The following is a 22074-nucleotide window of genomic DNA, read 5'->3' on the forward strand; positions in this document are numbered from 1 at the left end:
AAAATAATCATTTTGAGGTAGGAACTACAAGTATTATTGTCCCTTTTTATAGTGGAGTTTAAGATAGGTTTGTCTCAGAAGAGACTTTAGCAAAGTTACTTATCCTTTAAAATGTCAAAAAGGGAAATTGAACCCAGAATCTTCCTTCCTCCAAATCCAATACCTTGTTCATTGTGCCATTTTTGGTTGCTGCTCTTCTCGTTTATATTTAGTGGTGTTCAGATTTAGTCAGTACTGAATGGTTTGTCATACATTCCCATTATTTCATTAAACTGGAATAGCAAAATCACTAGGACTAGGACTAGGTTCATAGATAACCCCAGAACAACTTTTTCAGCCACTTCATTAGAAATGTTTTTCTTATTACCTAACAAGTTAACTTTAATATGATTAGAGCAGCCACATAGCTTTAAAGATACTTTGTATTTTGGTGTGAGAATAGTTATAAATTAAGATTTCAAAAATTCTATTTTATATTTCATGGAGCTTCATAAATATCCATGTTCTCCCACAGACTAAAGAAATTACCTGTCATAGGCAGATAAGAATAAATAGTATATCAGATACACGCACACAATTATTATAGAATCCAAAGATTTCTAAGTTGTTGTAGCATTTTCTTTAGGTACCTGTAAATCTGGCATCTTTGTGACAGTTGTGATTTAAGATTTGGCTGTCACTCAACACGTAAGTGATATGGGTTATTACAATTTATTTGCATATATGTTTTTTGAAGAAAAAAAATGCTCTTTTTAGAATTTCCTGGATAATTAAAATTCCAAAGATTCAAAAACATTTAACTGCATGCAAAAATCACATACATGTATATGTAAAAAATTAAATTGAAGGTTGCATTGAAGTCTTCTGAAAAGTATGATATTGTATAATTACATATTATTTTAGACAGTTTCTAAATATATCACATAGTATTTTACCTTTACTCTTTGTTTAAAATTTCCCCTAATTGGAAGAAATATATTTCTATAAATGTATGCACATATACACATGTATGTACATATGTGTATAAGAGAGAAATAACTATTAAAAGGGGACATAGAAAGGAACTTAAACTTCTCAGAATCCTGTGTTTAGATTAGAGTCAAAGCAACAACATCTGTTTGACATATTTTGTGTATTTTAGTGAGACCAGACTTTCCAAAATACTCATTTCTGACTAGTATGTATTCAGAGTTCTTTTGAGTAAAGAAAACTATTATTGTATTACTGTGCATTTTATTATAAAATTTATTAGCTCTTTTATAAAAATAAAAGTTGTCATGATATAAATCACATGCAACTTGGTAAAAAAAAATTATCAGAATATGTAACTCAGAAGGAAAACATGAATTTGTTTTATGTAATAACCTGATATGCAAAATGCAGAGAAAAGATGCACTGTTATCTTCATGCACCTGAAGAATAAAAGAAGTTGTGCTGCATGTAACTTGAAGGAATAGTCAGTACTAATGGGCTCTTTACTCAATCTGTCATTAAGCATTTATTCAGTGCCCTATAAGGATGAAATTATCTCTAATATTGAAATAGTGGTAACAAGAGTTTGAAAGCATTGAACAATGTCTTTGCTATCAGCTTAGATAAGAAATAAGAAGCATTAGCTCCACTATATCTTTTAATTCTAGAGTAAAGCCAATTTTAATGGACTTAAGACTTGTAAATTCATAAATGTTTTACTGAGATAAAAGTTATATGAGAAAATTGTTATATGTCTAGTAAAGAACTATATGGTTTACCAGTTTTAATTAATCAGCTATATAATGGGCCTAATTAAAACTATTATGAACACAATACTTTCAACAATGCAGGGAATGTTTCAGTGTCTTTCAGTTTACAAGGGTCATCCTTGTGGGTATTGATTTTTCTTGTATTCAGGTTTGTAGGAGTGCTAAATGTGAGAATTATAAAATCATAGATTTAAAGCTTTAAGATACATTAGAAGTCATTGGGTCCAACCTCCCACTTTTTATAGATGAGGAAACTGAGGGTAAGAAAGAAGTTGTGATTTGCTCCAAATCATTCAGCTAATAAGTTTCTGAGGCATGATATGATCTTAGACTTTGTGACTCCAATCCCACCACACTCTCCATTGAATCGCCTCAGATGCTAAGTACCAGGTCACTCAAGTCTACTACGAACTGATGTCTATGAATAAATTCAGAGCAAGGGAATGGATTTCACCAGTTTCACTTGTTATAAAGGAGTTGAAGAACTGAAAGGCTAATGTGAGAGCATAAACTGCTCTCATGTGACATATTTATCTTATTGGGAATTAACTTGTTTTATAGTCTGTAAAAAAAGTTTGCAAATATGTTTGTACTTCATTGCATGCACCGAGATTATACATGATTTTAACATTCACTTTTTTGCTGTCTTCTTTTCTTTTTTCTCTAATATCCAATCCATAATTTAGGATTAACAGAATCTAATTTTGTCTTTCCATTACTTGTTAGTTTCATAGTTTAAAAAGTTAATCATTGTATTATTCTAGACACCGTTTTGGACTCTTTTTCCATTTTTTTTTTTAACCTTCTTTTAGAAGGCAAAAACAAGCAATCAAAGTAGACTGTATTTATGTTGGAAAAAATGACTTAGATCTTAAGTATCTTAATTACCAGATTTCTCTGTCATACATCAGTAGCATCTAGCAAGTTCATTATAAATTTGCTTTTTTTGTATCTTCTTTTTCCTCCCAATTCCTATTTTTCCCTTGTTGCTTCTACTTTTGTTTTGCTTGATTTCTATCCTAATACTTTCAGTTAAAATTATGTTATATCCTTATGTTTTTCTACTACTAGCTAGAGATGATTGCCATGGAGAATCCTGCAGACTTGAAGAAGCAGTTATATGTGGAATTTGAAGGAGAACAAGGAGTTGATGAAGGAGGTGTTTCCAAAGAATTTTTTCAGCTAGTTGTGGAAGAAATCTTCAATCCAGATATTGGTATATATTTTGATAATATGTTCATTTTCTTGGATCATTATTTATGTGCTAGATTTTTCCCGATTTTATCCTTTCTTTAGAATTGATCGTTTGACTTAACTTGAGGATCCGCAATTTATTCCTATAATTTATTCCTGATTCAGAAAAATTGAGTAGAACTGTGTTTATTTTACACATTTTATCTGTTAATTGTGAGCTAGGCATTGATGTAAAATATTTAAATCTTTAAATGATTAGATGATCTGTGAATATAGAAAGGGCATTTTACTAGCTATGTAACCCAAAATAAAGTAGATTTTTCCATTAATTTTGAGAGTTGAGGAGATAATATATTATATGGCAAGTCCCAAAATTCTTAATGAAGTTTTAGGGTTGAACAATTTAAAATAACTCTTAATCACACTTTAATGACTTAAAACTGCATTGAACCTCTTAGGATACTAGTATATGCCATATTGTATCTGAAAACTAAAGAGCTTTTCTTATTACTTCATACTAAATTTTGATTTGGTGTGGTTTAATAGTTTGGACTAAGTTCAAAAGTAGCCAAGTTTTGAGTTTATTATAAGGAAAAGAAAAAAAGTGAACATTCAATTAGAAAACCATATTAAATAACTTGTAGAAATCTCAGTTTTCCTGTGATGTCAGTAGGTTGAGGCTCAGAAGAAAAGCAACTTATCCATGATCAAATATAATATTAAAACATCAAAACTGGGATTTAAACTAGATTTTCTGACTCCAAAACAGTTGCTTCTGCATCAACATTGTGTATAAAATATCGTGCTCTGTACCTGGAATTTAAAAATGAGAAATGTCATAGCATAATTCCCTCAAGAACTTTGGAATCCAGTGTGAAGATAAGACAAGACATATTATTACACAAGTAAAAGTAGAATAATGAATAGAAGATAAAAAGGGATGTGCCCCAGGTTTATGGAAAGGAATTTTTTCAAAATGAAAACTTTGAAAATTGTGTCATCTTCTTTGGGGATTCTTTAAGCAGAGGCCGGTCAACCACTGTATGAGTATGTCATAAATGTTCAATTATAGAGTACAGTAGAAGGTCTCTCAGGCCCCTTCCAATTTCCTGAAGGCCAAGAAAGAAAAGAGAATCAAGAAGAGGTTAGTCAGTAGTATTCAGTACTACCACAAGGTTGGGGAATTAAGAAAAAGATATTGAATTGGGCCATTTGATTGATTTCATCAGTAAACTTTACTGCCGAGGATATTTTCAATAAAGTTGTAGTCTGGTAACCTGCTTGATGAGTTTTTGAGAAGTGAAGGGATAGTGACAATTCTTTCCAGAAATTAGTTAAGGGAAGGAGAAACATGAGACAGTAGTTTAAGGGTAACAGGATCAAAGAGAAGGTTTTTATTTTTAGACTAAATGAGAGTTAAGCATTTTCCTTGATGAGAGGGAGATACAAGTAGAAAGAGCTATTGAAGATCAGTTGGAGAGCCAGAATGATCACTGGAGCAGGATACCAAAGTAGAGAGAAGGGGATAGTATCCAGACATATGTGAAAAGGTTAACTAGGCAAAGGGGAATTGGGAAAAAAGGAAATTGGGAATGACAAGATGTTAAGGAAGCTTCTGACTTCTCTAATAAAAGATTGGGAGTGAGGGAGAATGGAATTGAGTTCTTGGGACAAGAGTTTGTCTGGAAATAGTCACTGAATTAATAAAGAATCATTAAGAGATGATGAATAAAAAATAGCCAGTCTGCAAAGTGATGATCCAAGATAGAATGACTGCAGTGAATTCAGTCAGTGTGGTTTCTGGTTTATGTGGAATGCTAGTTTAAACCAAACATACATTTTTAAATGTTCTTCCTTGTCTTTTAAGGCAACAGCATTGTGTTTTATATAATCACTTAGGAAAGATACAATCATGGCAATTCCAAGTATTTTTGCTCTTTGAATTTGAGATTTCCTTTTATTTCGATTGCAATCATATTGGTTTACCGATAGTTGAAAGACCCTCTTAAGTTACCAGCTGTTATTGAATGTGAACATCTATATGGATACATACACTGCATATTGAAAATATGTACTTTTAGAAATTATATCATGGTAGAAGTTTGCATTTAAGTTGGCATTTTGTGTGCTAACATAAATAATTACTTAAAATTTGATTATTGAAATATCATGTTAAATGCCATGAAAATCTTATAGTGAAAGTAGATCTCTTAAGTGAAATTACAAGATATTCCTAAAATAACAAACAAATTATGCCAAGGATGTTGAAAACCTCTTTTCTTTCCATGTAGAAAGAGCACACTGCTGGACAACTATCAATAAGATTAGCTTTTTTTTTTTTTTTTTTTAGTTATTTTTTCAATAGTAGGGGATTTGCACATACTTCTATTGTCTTTCAGGCTAGAAGCAGTGCTTTTGTTTGAAATATGGTTCTAGAATTGAGTTCTTTCATTTACTTTGTTTCTGATTGAATTTAATGACTGAATCTTAGCCCTCTAACTAACCAAGTTATTTAACAAAATTCATTAAAAAACAAATGATGATAATAGCTTAGATTGTCAAGGTAGATGCCTTTTTTCCTTCTCTTATTTACTCTGAAGTATCCTTTCAAAATTTTTTCCTCTAAAATACAAACTGTTTAATTTTAACATAAATTATATACTATATTACTTGTGATTTAAGTGATTATTATTTATTACTTTACATTACCTTACACGAAGAAACATAGGAGAATATCTACTAGTTTTTTCTACATAATGGCTACAAGAATTAAGAATCATTTTAGTCTTGAAAATTCATATTAGACTTCATCTCTCTGATATCTATTATAAATAACAATGACAGGCATTTTTGAAATTAGTTATTTGTATATCATGTTGGATTTTTTGAAAATTTTGATTTTTTGTTCCCTTTCACATTAGTAAGAACCTTTTTTAAAAAATCATTTTGGTGAATTGAAAACCTTTACAATGTAGTTACCATATAATTAAATAATGTTTAACTTTCAGATATTATAAGGAAGGCATGAGTGGTATTCAGTGTAATAATAAAATTTGAAAACTAAAGACTTGTAATCCTTGTAAATTGTTCTAAAATTCTAAATTTGAAATTGTTCTTGAAGTTTCGAATAATAATATATTCATAGGAGACACCATACACAATTTAGAATGGAAATTTGATCATCTTGCCAAAATATATTGAGAATATGGCATGGGAACAGGCTCTGACAGAAAGAAATCATGGATCTTAAAATAATAGGTGGTGATAAGAAATACATGCAAACAAATATACTATGAAGTAGAAAATGGTTAGTTTGTAAGATCTAATAGAGTTCTACAAATTCTCTTGTAGTTCTACAAGAGTTAAGAGAAGAGAAATAGTTGAAGCAAAAAAAAAATAGGCTTATATAGATTCATATTTGCTTCTCTTATTGAGTCATACTCAGTTTACAATATCCTTATATTAAAGATAGTATAACTAAACTTATCAATTATCTAAATTTAATAATAATGATCATAGTGATCATTATTATATCATTTGATCCACATAACAACCCTGCCAAGTATATATTATTATTATCCCCATTTTACAAATGAGACAACAGAGGTTTAAGGGGTTTGCTTCAGGGCTACACATTTATTAAGTGTCAGAATCTAAATTGAATTTAGATCTTTCTGACAAGATCCCCTTCTCCACTTACTTGTCCTAGGTGGAGAATACATTTATATACATTATATTTTGAATACATTTAGGAGCTTTAGCTTAGGATGCATTTATGCTTGTATTTACATTACAGATTGAAACTCTCAAATTCTATTTTATAATTATGAGATTTAAAATAACACTAACTAAATATTGCTTAGAATTTTTAGTGAGATTTTTAAGAAAATAAAATATTTTGCATTTTCATTTTTTTCTGGAAATGTGTTATTTTTCATGTTTAATCACTATAGCAGGAATATGAGATCTCTTTACCTCTCTATAAATGGAATATTATAAATTACAAATTTGGGGAAAATCCACCTACAATCATAGCAAGGTCCACTGGGTACTCTTTATTCTTGCATGTTTCATTAGCTTCCTGAAATTATATGCTTCCACTTTTTTAATTGTATGTTTGCAATATAATCTAAAATTTGCCCTTTGGTTTTTTAAATGCTGATTTTTAAAATATGTAAACATGAATTTTCCTACTCATGTACAAATCAGTTTGATATAAAGTAAATAATTACATTTATACTTTTTTCAGTCATGATCTTAAAGAAAATATTTTTTGTTTAAAATCATTTCTTATAGGTATGTTCACATATGATGAATCTACAAAACTGTTTTGGTTTAATCCATCCTCTTTTGAAACTGAGGGTCAGTTTACCCTGATTGGCATAGTACTGGGTCTGGCTATTTACAATAACTGTATACTGGATGTGCATTTTCCCATGGTTGTCTACAGGAAACTAATGGGGAAAAAAGGAACTTTCCGTGATCTGGCAGACTCTCACCCAGTAAGTATTTTGTTTTGTTTTTCTATTTTTATCCCTTATATTTGATGTACAAATATAAGAATTCACTTGATATTTAAATATTTGTGCTTAACATTTCTAAAGTATTGGCTGCTTATTTAAATAATTGCAATGGTAGTGTTATTGATTTTGTAAAATTGTTTTAGTTGCTTGAAACTTTTAGAGTAGCTGAAAGATGACAAAAGGAAACAAGACAGTGATACTTTCCTGTAGTGATAGCCCTCTTCCTGCTTCTTCAGAGCAGGTGTGCAATATTGACCTTTACTGCTCATTATGACTTGGTATAATACTATTTTCAAGAGAAATAGTTTTGCTCTTTGTTACGTTTTAAAATTTACCAGTAGGTTCATTTGTCAGTTTGGTTTTTTTTTTCTTCCTTCTTAAATTTGTAGGTTCTCTATCAGAGTTTAAAAGATTTGCTGGAGTATGAGGGAAGTGTGGAAGATGACATGATGATCACTTTTCAAATATCTCAGACAGATCTCTTTGGTAATCCAATGATGTATGATCTAAAGGAAAATGGCGATAAGATTCCCATTACAAATGAAAACAGGAAGGTAATCCATGTTTTGAGTTCTTCATTGCTCTCCATTTCTGTGCATTGCAAAGTGTTATGTATCATGAATAGGTTTAGATTACTGTCTAAATACTACATTTAAAAGCTAAGTGATCACATAATTTCATTTAAATCTTAAAGTCAACATTTTCTAATCCTTTGAGTAATTCAAAGGAATTTGTAATACCATCTTTCAAAGAACTTTATAATAAGCAACATGGTCTGTTTCTTTATGAACAGTGAATCACCATTTTTAGATTTACAAAAACACTTCAGAATTTTATATATCCTTATATTGTGTATGTGTGTGTGTGAGAGAGAGAAAGAGAGAGAGAGAGAGACGATTTCTGAAAGAGGTGTTGTGAAGCTTTATTTACTGCATGTTCACATCAGCAACCTGTGTACTTTATCTTCATACATGTCTCTTTTATAGAGTAATTAATTTATGTAAAGTTTTCTGTAAATCCGATTTCCATCAAAAGAAAGCTGTTCTGTTGGGGTAAATCTACCAAAATGGAATAAAAATCACAGTTCAGTATTTTTTCAAGAACATAGACAGAAAATATATTTGTAATGGAATATCAACATCCAAAATAAATCATATGATAATAAATTTTGTCTAGTTAATTTGATATTTTAGTACCATCTTATATAATCTTATAGAAGAACTCATGACAAGGAGGTGGTATGGTATATAGTAAAGAGAGCACTGGCTCTGGAATCAGAAGACCTAGATGACCTTGGGCAGGTCAGTTAACCTCTGGGTACCTCAGTTTCTTCAGGAATAAAATTAAGAAGATTAGACTAGATGGCCTTAGAGATCTCTTCCACTTTTGGATACATATAATCCTATAAATATGAGAGTATTAAAAAAAAATGCACTAGTTTCCTAAGTACTTTACAGGAAAGAGAATATAATTTTCTGATTGCTTAGAACCTATGAATATCATTTTGTGGAAGTCACTAATTTTTTAAAGTAAATATTCTGATTTGAAGATAAGATAGGGACAGTGGTTTAGCATGTTAACAGACAGCTGAAGAGACTTCAATATTTTGTAAACCAAGACTTTCAAGTGCTTTAAATTGTTAGCTTCCAGATTTGTAAATTGTTTTAAATTCTGTATGTTGAATTTCTATGAGGTAATGAGGTGGTATGGATAGCATTTATCACTATCTTTCAGAAACATCTGTGAATTATGAAATTTATTTCTTTTTATATCTACGAACATTGTATTGGGTTTTTAAAATATTCTTGAACCTGATAATCTTTCGAAAAACTTATATTACCCAACCAAATGTTTTGCCTTTTATATTCACTGCCACAATAAATTCCTCTGATTAATGTTTTCCTTCAGGAATTTGTCAGTCTCTATGCTGACTATATTCTCAACAAATCAGTAGAAAAGCAGTTCAAAGCCTTTCGGAGAGGTTTTCATATGGTAACCAATGAGTCTCCCTTGAAGTACTTATTCAGACCAGAGGAAATTGAATTGCTTATCTGTGGAAGTCGGGTAAGAAAATAGGCACTTATTTTTTTTTTTTAATAAAACTCATTTATTTATTCCAAAGAAGGTGGGCCAGAAGATGCTAAGAGATACTCTTTTGTTTTCAGAATCTAGACTTCCAAGCATTAGAAGAAACCACAGAATATGATGGTGGCTATACCAGGGACTCTCTTATTATTAGGTAAGATGCTCTGTGTAGAATGGTACCATTTTGTCCATTCAGTGGGAGCTTGAGAGGTATTATTTCATGTTTTAGGTCCCTTTATGTATTCTTAAATAGTAAATGATCTAACCTTTAAAATTAGTCATGAAAATTTATTTTTCATAAAACCAAAAAAGTCAGGGCTTTGATTTATTATGTCAAATACATCATGTGTAAGCTGACTATTTTTGTCTATGTTTAGAGCATGCATTTTCTACTATTTTTAGTGACACTGCCAACTGAGAGTGGAAAAAGTTTTGACATTAGTTCTATAATTTGTTTCCATGCTGAGAAGTTAGCAAAACTTGACTTAAGGCCATGGTAATTGATTATTCAGTTGTTATCACTAGTAGATCCATGGCCTCCAATTTGGCTAATTTCTAGGACCATGGCCTCAGGCCATTTCCCTATCATTGCTGCCCAGTACCATCAGAAATTATAGGTAATACAAATTTCAAGGAATGCAATGAAGTTAAAAAATTATTAGCGTCCTCTCTCTGCCAAATGAGCATGTTAGTGAGGATATGAAGCCATGATCAGATGACTTAAAGTTATCAATAGTTTTTAGTGTGATCCCCGTTCCTGCTTACTCTCTAGGAAAATTTTCCAATCAGCATCTCTGCTTTTTCACTCATCACAGGATTCTCAAGGACAAAGTTTCTTAACAGAAAGAATTTGGAAACTTAAGAGTCCTCATGTTTTCAAGAGACTATAAGTTTGGAGTTGGGTTGTTTTTGTTTTGTTGCTCATTAACAGGATAGTCTACTTTCTTATAAGTAAATGAGATACTATTTTCACTACTTAATTTAGATTTTGCTTTTATTCAAGTAACTAAATCTGCTGTGTAAATACTTTCTCTAGGATAGAACTCATCCATTTGAGATTTCATTCATCCAAGAGAATTCAGTGTCTGGGCCTTATTTCCAGCAGATACTGCCAAATAGGGATCTCAATCTCTATTAGTTGCTTTTGTTTCATAGCAGTATAGCACAGAGTAGAGGAATATGACTGAGGGTTCTCAGTAAGAGCTTTTCAAACAAAAAAGAGCAGATAAGAAACAGATTTGGGGAGTCGAGTATGGAACATTCTACTGCCATCCTAACTAGCATTCAGTGTGACCTCTTGCTTAGAGTAATCATAGACATCTTGTGCTTCAGCCTCCTTATTTTAAATTAAGGAAACTGAAACTGAGAGATTAAGTAACTAGGTCACACAGGCAATGAAGAGCAGTCAGGAAACCTGTCTTAATTCCAAATCCAGTGCTCTTTCTGTTATATCATCCTGTCTATCATAATTTGGTATTTAAATAGTATGAATTTTCATAGAAGATAAGCATATAGACATACATACATACATCTGTATATATGTATATCCCAAAGTCAACTAAAAACGATTTTTCTCTCCTGAAATATCATCATTTTACTCAAACATTACCGCTGCTTACTTATTCTTGCATGGGTAATGGAAAGTTACTTTGATATGTTGTATTCGCCTTATATATTGACTTTCTTATTACAAGGACTCAAATATATTATCATTCAAATAATACCTTTCAAATATAACTAATACAAATTTCACAAGTCTGAAACAAGTTGCACTTTTCTCCTCAAGCCAATACCAACATCATAAAGGGGATTCTACTCTATTTACAATTTTAATATCTTTATTTTGAGGACATTTTATGCATGAAACTTTTTCAAGAATGTTTTTACAGTGTGCTATATTTGCATTTTGTCTTGATACATTGATCCTTAGATTTGTGATCTCATTGATGTACATCATCATCAACAGTGATTGGAGCCTATGTACCTTGTCATCCTGTGCAGTTCTTTTCCATGTTGTCCCAGAAATTTTCCATAGAGGGTATCGGACTTTGTTCTGTATATCTTGATGTTCTATGGATACCATTAGAAAATACAGGCGGTTAGTTCATGAGTCATCCTTCAGTCTCATCATGTGATCACCTTCCCACCTCCTTCTAGTCTTCAGTGAAACTCCTTGGAAAACTCCTTCATTTCCTCTCTTTTCATTCCTCAACCCTTTGGAAACCGATCTCTGAAGTTACCAGTAATCTTAATTGCCACATCTGATGATCTTCCTTCTTCCCATTTTATTTTACAGTGTTGACGACCCTTTCTTCTTAAATAAGTATTCCTTTCTTGGTTTTGTTGTGTTGCAATCTCCTTTATTGATTCAACATATTCATGACCCTAAATATAGATTTTTTTCTGGCAAATATGGAAATAATGTTTAAAAGGATAGCACATATTTAACCTATATCAAATTGTTTGCTGCCTGGGGAAGGAAAAGTAAGGAAGGGTGGAAGAAAAATTTAGAACACAAAGTTTTATAAAAATGAATGCTGAAAACTATATATTTGGAAAAATAAAAGTAATTAATAGAAAAATAAAATAATTGAAAAAATATTTTTTAAAAAATAGGGATATGCTCCAAGATTCCATTCTCTTCCTCTTTCCCTGCTTTCTTTCCTTTCCCCTGTTCCTCCTTACTTGTCTCATCTCTTTGTCACCCCCATCCCACTTCTCCTTTCATCCCACTTTACCTCATACTATCCTTTAGGTGTTTCACTTTCATCTCTATGGAAACAACTTACAGATATGTTATATTGCAGCAATCTTCTTTCTCAGCTTGTCTCACATCAAGACTTACCTATTAGATATTTCAAAGAGGGAGTTTTAGAAACATCTCAAATATAGGATGTACAAAACTGAACTCACTTTCACTCGCACCCACACTTTCAGACTTTCTCGTATCTCTTGAAGGCACTATCATTCAATCTTATAATCTTGGCATTATCCTCAAATTCACTTTGTTCTTTACCCCGTACATCGAATCATTTGCCAAATCTTGCTATTTTCACCTCCACAATTTCTTTTGTATATATTTCCCTTACTCTCTGTTCATATAGTTATATACCTTAATTCAAGCACTTATTATCTTTCACCTATATTATTATAGCAGCTTTCTTATTGTTCTCCCCACCCTAAGTTCACCATTGTAGTCCATTTTGCTGCTGAAGTACTTTTCTTTAAGTACAGATATTTCCATGTCACTTATACTCAGTATTCAGTGATTCCATGTTGCCTCCAGAATAAAATAAAAACTCTTTAGTTTTTAAAGCTCTTTACTATTTATCCCTTCTTCCCTTCTCCCACTCCTCACCCTAGTCTGGTCTGTCTTTCCCATCTCATTATATATTGCTTTCTCTCCCTACTCTTTGAAGATCTGTACTTCTGTACATCTGTACTTTTCACATGACCCTCCATCTTCCATGTCTTTGTACTGGCCATGCTCTGTGCCTGGAATGAACTTGCTCAAGCATCAGAAAAATATTGATGTTAACAAGGTAGACCTTTGTTTCAAATAAAAATTTTAGATCTTCTAAATACAGTAGTTTTTCAAAGAGAATTCAGTTTTATCCTCCTATTCAATTCTTGATCAGGTTCATTTTCCATATACAGTTTCTGTTCAAGTTATATTTATATACTTTTCAACTTATACTGTTGGAGCATTCATCCATCTGTGGATTTTTCATGCAAATAGTGTGGACAATAGGTTTGTTTTTGTTTTTTCATTTTGAATATCTAAACTGAATTCCTTTGAGTGATTATCAATTTCATTTTAAAAATTGTTTAGTATTCTGAGGCTTAAATATTCAGCACATTGTCAACTATATGTAGGAATATCTGGAGAACTTGACCTCATTTTATTTAAACTCTATTTTATGAAGGTGACTTTCTCCTTTAACAAATATATATATATCACCATACACATGAGACAATTTGGCTTTTAAGGTGGTATTCAATTATATCATGGTAAATGCTTTTAAAATATATATAGTCAGTAAACAGGGCACAGTTGTATTTTCTGTTTGTGCTGCTGTAGAAGTCCTCTCCTCTGTTTATTCTTTGGAAGTGTTTTCAATGGATGTGAATATTATTGTCATAAAAATTTTGTAGAAACATGGCTTTTATCTGGCAAAAGGATGATCTGAATTTTGTTCATTCTTCTCTATTCATCAGTCCCTTAAAAAATTGTCAATTTCAATTGGATTTTGCTATGTCTAGTTGATCTAAGCCAGCTGATAATCCCATTTTTGTTTTCTTTAATATTGTTTCAGCTTCCTTCTCCAGAACCCTAGATTGTGGTGCTCAAATATAAATGTGGTACCTACACTGTCATTACTAAAGAAGAGTTTATCATAAAATTTTGGACAAATCTTTTCTTTTCTTTTCTTCTTCTTTTTTTTTTTTTCCATTCTCCTTCCTGCCTCATCCTTAAATACCCTGAGAATGATTTTGCTTCTGCCTAGAAAGCATTTCATAAATTTGCTGTTACATAATTGTTTTATAAGACATTATTGCTTATAACTTCTCACTATCTTCTGTAAGTTTTTACAAATTAGTTTTTTCTAAACTAGCTTGACTCATAACTCCATATCCCCTATCTCTTGGCAGGTAGAGTATGTTCAATGTATAGGTTTTTTTTTAATGCAATAGTTTTTTTTTAATAGAAAACTCATATAATGCTAAGCTCATAAATGTAGTGCTATAGTCATTGACACAATTTAAAAATTGAATTTACCGTTACATTTTCTCCCTACTTAGAGAGTTCTGGGAAATCGTCCATTCGTTTACAGATGAGCAGAAAAGACTCTTCTTGCAGTTTACAACAGGTACAGACAGAGCACCCGTGGGAGGACTGGGAAAATTAAAGATGATTATAGCCAAAAATGGCCCAGACACAGAAAGGTAATTATGGAATTCATGAATATATAGTACCTTTTATCATGTTCCAAAAATTTATCCTATTCAAGTATAAACATAATGTGCCAGAACAGTTGTACTTTTTATTTTTATTCAAGGATTTGTTTGAACCAATTATGATTTTGGTTCAGTTTAAGTATTTTTCAAAAAATATTTTTAAGTTATAATTTGTACCAGTTTATAATAAGTGTATAGCTTCATTATTGTTATTCATTAAAATTTTGGTTCATCTTTCAGCTCAGTAAAATATTAACTTTTTGCCTCAGCAAATTATTGTGGTTCATTCACTTTTTTTTTTTTTTTTTTAATATATACCTTAGTTCTGTTCAAATCACTGGTTAGGTAATAATTGTTTCAGAAATAGTTAAACACAGGCATAGAGATTGGCCATTTGTCATTACATCTTAAGTTTCTAATAGGGAAATGGAATTACTATGCTCTCATATGTGATTATTGGCCTCTAAATAACATTTCTTTCCAAATATACTATTGTATGCTTCATTTAAAATTGGTATTAAGATTATAGCATTGTATAATTTACAAGTAATTGAACACACAAAAAAATTTCCTTTCAAGATTGCCTATTTTCAGGCCAGAAGATTTCATGTTTATAATTTAAATCCAAAAGCAGAAATTTATTGGTAAGTTTTGATTTAATGTGACATTATTGCTGGTAAATCAACTTGATGTAATATACATCTTTCACAGGTTTTTAACAAGTTTATACACTATATTTTCCCATGACTTACTACTTTTCCATTTTTTCCCTTTTTTTCTCATTTAGGTTGCCTACATCTCACACTTGCTTTAATGTCCTTTTGCTTCCGGAATACTCCAGCAAAGAAAAACTTAAAGAAAGATTGTTGAAGGCCATCACATATGCCAAAGGATTTGGCATGCTGTAAAAAAAAAAATAATAATAATTAATAAATATAACAAAAGGGATAACAATTGGTGGTGATGATGTCCCTATACAAAAAAGGCCATAAGATAGTGAGCTACAGTAGTCATCCGTGTTTGTGCCTCCCTTCTTTCCTGGGGACATTAGGGCTGGAACAGCAGATTTCAGCTGCTTGTATGAACAAATTCTTTATTTTTTTTTCTTTTCACGTGAAAGTGTTACATATTCTTTCACTTATATGTACAGAGAGGTTTTCCTGAATATTTATTTTAAGGGTTAAATCACTTTTGCTTGTGTTTATTACTGCTTGAAGTTGAGCCTTTTTGAGTATTTAAAAAAAAATACCAACAAACTGTACTTTCCCAAGGAAAAATATTGCCATCATTTGTAGCCCGTGTAACCTTCAAGTATGTGCTTTTTTTTGTCCCTGTATCTACTCAAATCAGGAACTGTACTTTTTTGAACAGTTTGCTTTTAAAACTTGAAGTCCTGGAAACAGTGTGATGCAATTACTGCTGTTCTAGCCCCCAAAGAGTTTTCTGTGCAAAATCTTGAGAATCAATAAAGATGGAAGGGAGAACTTGGAATGTTTTAACTGCAGCCCTGAGAACTTTACTTTAGTCACAGCACAACAAATTAAAAAACAAAACTCATGCCACTGTATGTTGTCTTCACGTGTCTTGCAATATACTGTTTCAGTAGCCAATCCTGTTTGTCAGTATATGAAAGGGTAGAGATTTTAGGTTGGTGGGAATTTTTTGTTTTTGTTTTTCTGAGTTTGTTTTGTTTTGTTTTGAACTAAATATTTACTTGGGGGGAAGTGCATATTCAGCCAAATGATAGTGAGTCAAGTGTATTGCAAGAAAGCTGGGAAATTTGTTATATTATAGACAAAGCATGTGGAAGTGCACTTAAAATTAAGTTTTATTAATTGCCTATTACATTGATTTTAAAATAGACAATCCAAAGTCTTCCCTACATGATGTCATCATCCTATTTAATGAATTGTTCCTCCTTATCAAGGCACATGATCAGTGTTGCGACATAATCAAAAAAGATGGCTACTATTCCTTGTTTATAGAATCTAACATTAAGCAAACCTGGAAATGAATGAAACTATTGATCTTAAAACCCATTTCTATTGTATGTCCCCAACTATTCAATATTATTTTAATTATTTAAAAAAGTAAATGCTAAAAATTACTTTGTGTTACAGAAAATAAACAGTAGGTTTTCAACTTTTGACAGTTCAGAAATAGTTTTCCCATTTCCTAGTCGTCTATGTCTGTAATGTTAATTTCTCCCATTGCAATATACAATAAAGGGATTGTATATTTTTAACTAAGGGGACATAATTGGTAAATTTTTCAAAAACAAGCTATAGCTGTTGTACAGAGCTGAGCTTGTGCCTTGACAATTGTTTTAACTGACTTATACAAGTCAAATCAGCTTAATGATTTGTGTGAAATTGGAAGGAAAAGGACAAGTCTTGAAATCATTGGAGGGGGGAAAAATGTCTTTCAGGATTATTTTAATAAATTCTTTCTAGTAATAGAAACAGAACTGTTATGTAACTATAATGCCGAATAAAACAGTGACCTTTTTCACCATGATCTAGTGGAAAAATAAGACAGTGATTTACTTCCTTTGATAAGTTAAATTGGGTGTAATTGGGCTTACCCATTTTTAGAACATTGTTAAGGTATATATACTGCATGACAATGAACATTCAAGATCATACATTTTTCTAAAGGACATACCCATCTTTTTTTTTTTTTTCTTCATGTACAGTAAAAAGTGAGAGCAAAGGAAACCCCAAATGCCATTAGGCATCTTATAATAAATGGGTGATATAATTTGAAGCTGAATATTCAGTTATTCTCTTAAATTCTATGATCACTCCACTACTGAAATCCTGCCATTTTAATGATATGTTTCTCTGACAAATTTTTGATTTATGAATTGAGCAGATTTAAAGATTTAAAATAGGTGTACTATTTTAGAATATTAGAAATTTAAAAAGAAAAAATCTATATTAAGGAAAGAAAAAAGGTATGTCAGATGATCTCTTCAGGAGTTTATTTTCATTTGTGTTATAACTTCTTTCTGCATGCCTGTGATTTTCCATTGCTAATTAGTATTGGCAGTTATTAGTAAAGACCAGACAGTTCATAATGGAATAAAATTCAAAAGTTATTTGCTCTCTATATATTAGCTCTTGGTTTGGTTCTCAAGGGCTTGGGTGAAAGCAATGATTTAATTGGGACTATATTTCCCTGAATTCTTAGCCTCTGTTTCTTGACATGTCCTTAAAAAAAAAAAAAAAAAAAGGCTGAAATATTCTTTCTTAAAAACTGGTGGTCTTACTTAAATTTAGTTTTCCTCAAAAATAGTTTTTGTATCTCAGTCTGAAAAACTAGGTTGTGGCATCAGTAAAGCTCAGGAAGAAAATATCTTCATTCGAAACTTTCTTCCCAGAATTTAACATTTCTAATTGTAATACTGACAGAAGGAATTGGCTTCTTAAATGAAATGAAGATAACAAAAAAAATGCCCAATTCTGATTTTAGCATTTTTTATTTTCCAAAGTTTATTACTTTATGAAGCCACAGATTAACTTACCTTAAAAAAATATTTTTTTCCTAAATTGAATTTAGAATTTCTCATTTTGAAGGGGATATTACTTGAGATTTTTGTTCTCTAATACTAATTTCTTAGTAGTTCATCATTGTTTTATGTCTGTTATTTTTTAAAGTGGCTTAGTATTACATAGTAACCTTAGGAAAGAAGGCTTTTGCTTCAATATAATTAGAAATTTTTGTCTTCTATTCTAAAAAGGTGGTTTGCTTCTTGTAAGACTATATCCAGACCTTTTAAATTTTGGTTATAATTTCTGTAATTTCATTAATTAGGTGTCTTTCTTTGGGGCAGTTCATTTAACTTCTCTTGGCTTCACTTTCCTCATCTGGAAATTGAGATGTTAGACAACATTTTTTTTTTCCATTTTTATACTTCTGGGTTTTTTGAGAGACAGATTTAGAATTCATACAGGAGCTGCTGATAACTACACTGACAATGCAAGATAAATGACATGTATATCTTTAAGAATGGGTTTTAAATATGTCCAGACACTATGCCATAATGACATTTTTATCACCTTTTAGTAAAAGTAACAAATTAATTTTAAATAAAAAAGTTAATGTTTTATTTTTATTATTCTATTTACTCAATATTATAATTTCTTATATTAGCTCCCCAAAAAAGGTGAAAAAAATATATATACTTACTAAACTCTTCCTTATAAACTGTAGCAGCTTAATATGCAACAGTATGCTTCCCCCCACCTTACAACATGATTGGAAAATTTTATTTTCACTCTTCTCTGCCCCTCCCCCTCCCCCCATAATGGTAAAGAACTATTTTATAATTGACAGATATACGTTCCCTTATATGAAGGAATCCCTTGTTTTCAATCACTTTGATAATACTTTCATTAGTTTCAAACAAGTATGATATGGAACAATCTGATATTGAAACACCCAAGAATTTCTGTTGAATTGAACTGTGCTTTAGTAACTTTTGTATACTAACAGATTTTTTTTTTTCACAAAGACTACTCTTTTTAAATTAATTTAAAGATCTAAGACTGTCCATGCAATGCAAAGACCTCTCTGTCTTTGCAATCATATTTTAAAATAAAGTCTTTTTTAAATCTAGAAGTTGATACTTGGTCAGTTGAAAGAAAAAAAAACCCACCAATAAAATGACAGATTATACAGTATGTTTTAAACTGTAAATTAGTTGTACATTACCTCTCTTCTTTATGCCCTTGTTAGAGCTAGATGAGTCACCTTTAAAAAGCATCATTCAGACTTGGCTTGTCATAAGAAATCATTCTATAAGGAATACACTCGTCACCCACTGAAAGAGAATTTTAGGACTGGAAAAAAAAGTCGATTTACATAAAGTATGTCTAGTATCTCAAATAAATACAATCTGTACAAGAGAATATTAATATATAATAAGCCATCTATTAAGCCTCTATTAAGAACTATGCTAGGGGAGAACTAAATTTAAGAAATCTGCCTTCAAAGAGTAGAGTCTGATAGAAGAATAAGATATAAAGGTCAATAGCAACAGTCTACAATCTGATCTAATTGATGCCTTGGAAAGTTTAAGATGAATTTTGGAGAAGTCTAGAAAGGCTTTCAAGAAGAGATTGTACGGATTTGAGATTTAAAGAGCAGGTAGGAATTTATTGACAAAGGGAGAGGAAGATGATTCTAGGACTGGGGGACGACTCAAGAAAAACCTTAGAGATGAATGTTGTGTGGGATGAAGGACCCGAGTTGTGCACAGGGTTGTGGGACTAGGAGTGATACTAGGGACATTTGAATGTGCAATAGGGAACAACGGAGGTTTTTAAAAAATTAAACAACATGATCAAGTTCTATGTCTAAGAACATTATTCTTGTAGTGATAAGAGGGTTGAATTGGAAGAAAGGCAAGAGCAGAGGTTTAGTTACAGAAGCCCTGGAATTGACGTTTAAAGATGTTCTGGGTTTGCATTCTATCCCTGTTACTAGCTGTGTAACCCTAGACGAGGCCCTTGATTTTTGTAGAGCTTCAATTTCTGTATCTGTAAAGGGGATATGGATAATTTCATTTGATATCTTACAAGGAAGATCAAATGAGATAGTGTTTTCTCCTAAAGTACTTTAAGTCAGTCAATTATTAGTTATACTTAAAAGACCTAGAGTAGTTTACTCACTGAGGCCTGACCAATTCTATTTTATATTGTAGAAAGTAAGTGGGAGATTCTTATTTTAAGCAAAAAGAAATGGCTCTGAAATTCCTAAGGAACACTATCATGTTTGCCTCAGAAATTAATGTTTATTAAGTACATTCTCCAAGAAGCATGAAAAAAATTATAGCCAATAAGGTTGAAATTTTTTTGAACTTTTATACAGCTCCTATGTGATTCTTTGGAGAAGGATGTGTGTTATGTTAAACTCAGTGACATGTTGACTCTTCATATCTCTTAGGAGAGAGCTCAGCTCTTACAGCATGGTCTTGTATGATTAGTCCAATCTTCAGAGCTGCTCATGAATCTGGGGGTGCCATCATACAGATTTTCTTATAGGTTCCATTTCTTATATTGGACACGTGTCTTGGATGGATCCTTAGGGGGATGATCCAAAGGGCAACAGTGGGTATATTCATCCCCAATACCTTAGAAGAATCTGCTAAAGAGGGATAGTCGTTTTAGAAAAGCTGGTCTAATGGTAAAATTAAGAAATAACTGCATAGCAAAATCCATTGTTACCCTTGTGATATCACATGAAAGCAAGGAAGGCTGCCAGTTCTGGGCAAAATTGTTCTTTTACTCCCTGTGGTGGCCATCTTATGGGAGGATATGAATAAGACCCACACAAGCTAAGCACACGTGGCTAGCTTGTGGTCTGCATCATGTAAAAAAATATCCACTCTGGTGAAATCATAAATACATTTTAGTACAAGGTAGATTATTCATTTGTTTTTTTGCTTTTAGTGCAAGTTCTCCCTTCACCCCAGCATTATTTTCACGGAAGTAGCCTTGAAAACAGCTTGAAGTCCACAGTGCAAGATGACATCTGAAACCCATCCACTCTCAATGGATGGACGTGGGCGCATCTGTTGGATTTTTCTCTATGGGGATTATGATCTGATGTTTGGTGTATATATATATATGTATAACAGAATTTATATGTAGCACTTTAAGGTTTGCAAAGCACTTTATAAATATTTCATGTTATCCTCACACCAACCCTGGGAATAGTTGCTATTATCTCCATTTTACAGGTGAAGAAACGAAGGCAAACTGCTTAAGTGACCACTTAGGGTCACACAGCTAATAAATATCTGAGGCACTCTGACTCTGTGTGTGTGTATGTATGAGATTTTCATGACTACTAACTTTTGATAAGTTTAAGATATTTGGAATTAAAGCTGCTGATTTCTCTGGAGACAAATTCCCTAATCTGGATCACATCTTATACTAAAACTCAATTTAATTCTGTGCCAGCCTAAGGAAATGCTATTTTCTTCCCTGCATGGCATAGAGTCTCTTTGCATAGTCCCAAATCTTCCTATTCTTATCATGTCATATATAAAAGCCAGTTCAACTCTTAAGTTGTTCCTAGAATGCCCAAGTAAACTCTCAAACCTATATTATGGTGAACTTGAATGCCCCAGAACTGATCTGTTTTTTCAAGATTGCTTTAGAAAGGACTGACAATAGTTTGGCTCAATAGAAAATGTTTAGATAAAGGACCTGAATTCAAATCTGCACCCTGTTACTTAGTAGCTGAGGTGCCTTGGGCAAAATACAATCTATTTGGGCCAGTTTCTCATTAAAAATCCTTTCCACAATATGTTTGGACTAAAAGATCTTCAAAATCCTTTCTAGGTTTATGAACCTATGTAGAATAGGATATAATTGTGCGTACTTTGCTCCTTTAACAATTGGGTATAATTTAAGAAAGAATTACAGCATGTTGAATATGGTATCTTCATTTTGGAATTAAAACTATTTTAGGGCTGTACCTAAAACTATGAGAATATTTGATAGGCAAAATTGGACAAAGGGGTTTACAAGAGCTCTGATAAAAATCCAAATAAGTATCTT

At 31.7% G+C, this 22074-nt stretch overlaps 1 protein-coding gene across 8 annotated transcripts in view; it reads left to right on the forward strand.

Annotated features, from left to right (window-relative positions):
• Nucleotides 1-21322, forward strand: part of UBE3A (ubiquitin protein ligase E3A) — a 112147-nt gene extending 90825 nt beyond the window's left edge. For 7 of the 8 annotated variants that reach the window (XM_051984654.1, XM_051984655.1, XM_051984652.1 and 4 more), the window contains 7 exons: nucleotides 2814-2958; nucleotides 7233-7438; nucleotides 7849-8013; nucleotides 9368-9523; nucleotides 9625-9698; nucleotides 14348-14491; nucleotides 15291-21322. In XM_051984654.1, the coding sequence (XP_051840614.1) occupies nucleotides 2814-2958; nucleotides 7233-7438; nucleotides 7849-8013; nucleotides 9368-9523; nucleotides 9625-9698; nucleotides 14348-14491; nucleotides 15291-15411 (1011 nt within the window). In that variant the 3' untranslated portion in view covers nucleotides 15412-21322. Of the gene's footprint in view, nucleotides 1-2813; nucleotides 2959-7232; nucleotides 7439-7848; nucleotides 8014-9367; nucleotides 9524-9624; nucleotides 9703-14347; nucleotides 14492-15290 lie in introns of those variants that run through there. The other variant, XM_051984656.1, reaches the window with a different exon arrangement.
• Nucleotides 21323-22074: the final 752 nt, after the last annotated feature.

Source organism: Antechinus flavipes, chromosome 3 (assembly GCF_016432865.1).
Source record: "Antechinus flavipes isolate AdamAnt ecotype Samford, QLD, Australia chromosome 3, AdamAnt_v2, whole genome shotgun sequence".
Classification (NCBI taxonomy): Eukaryota; Metazoa; Chordata; class Mammalia; order Dasyuromorphia; family Dasyuridae; genus Antechinus; species Antechinus flavipes.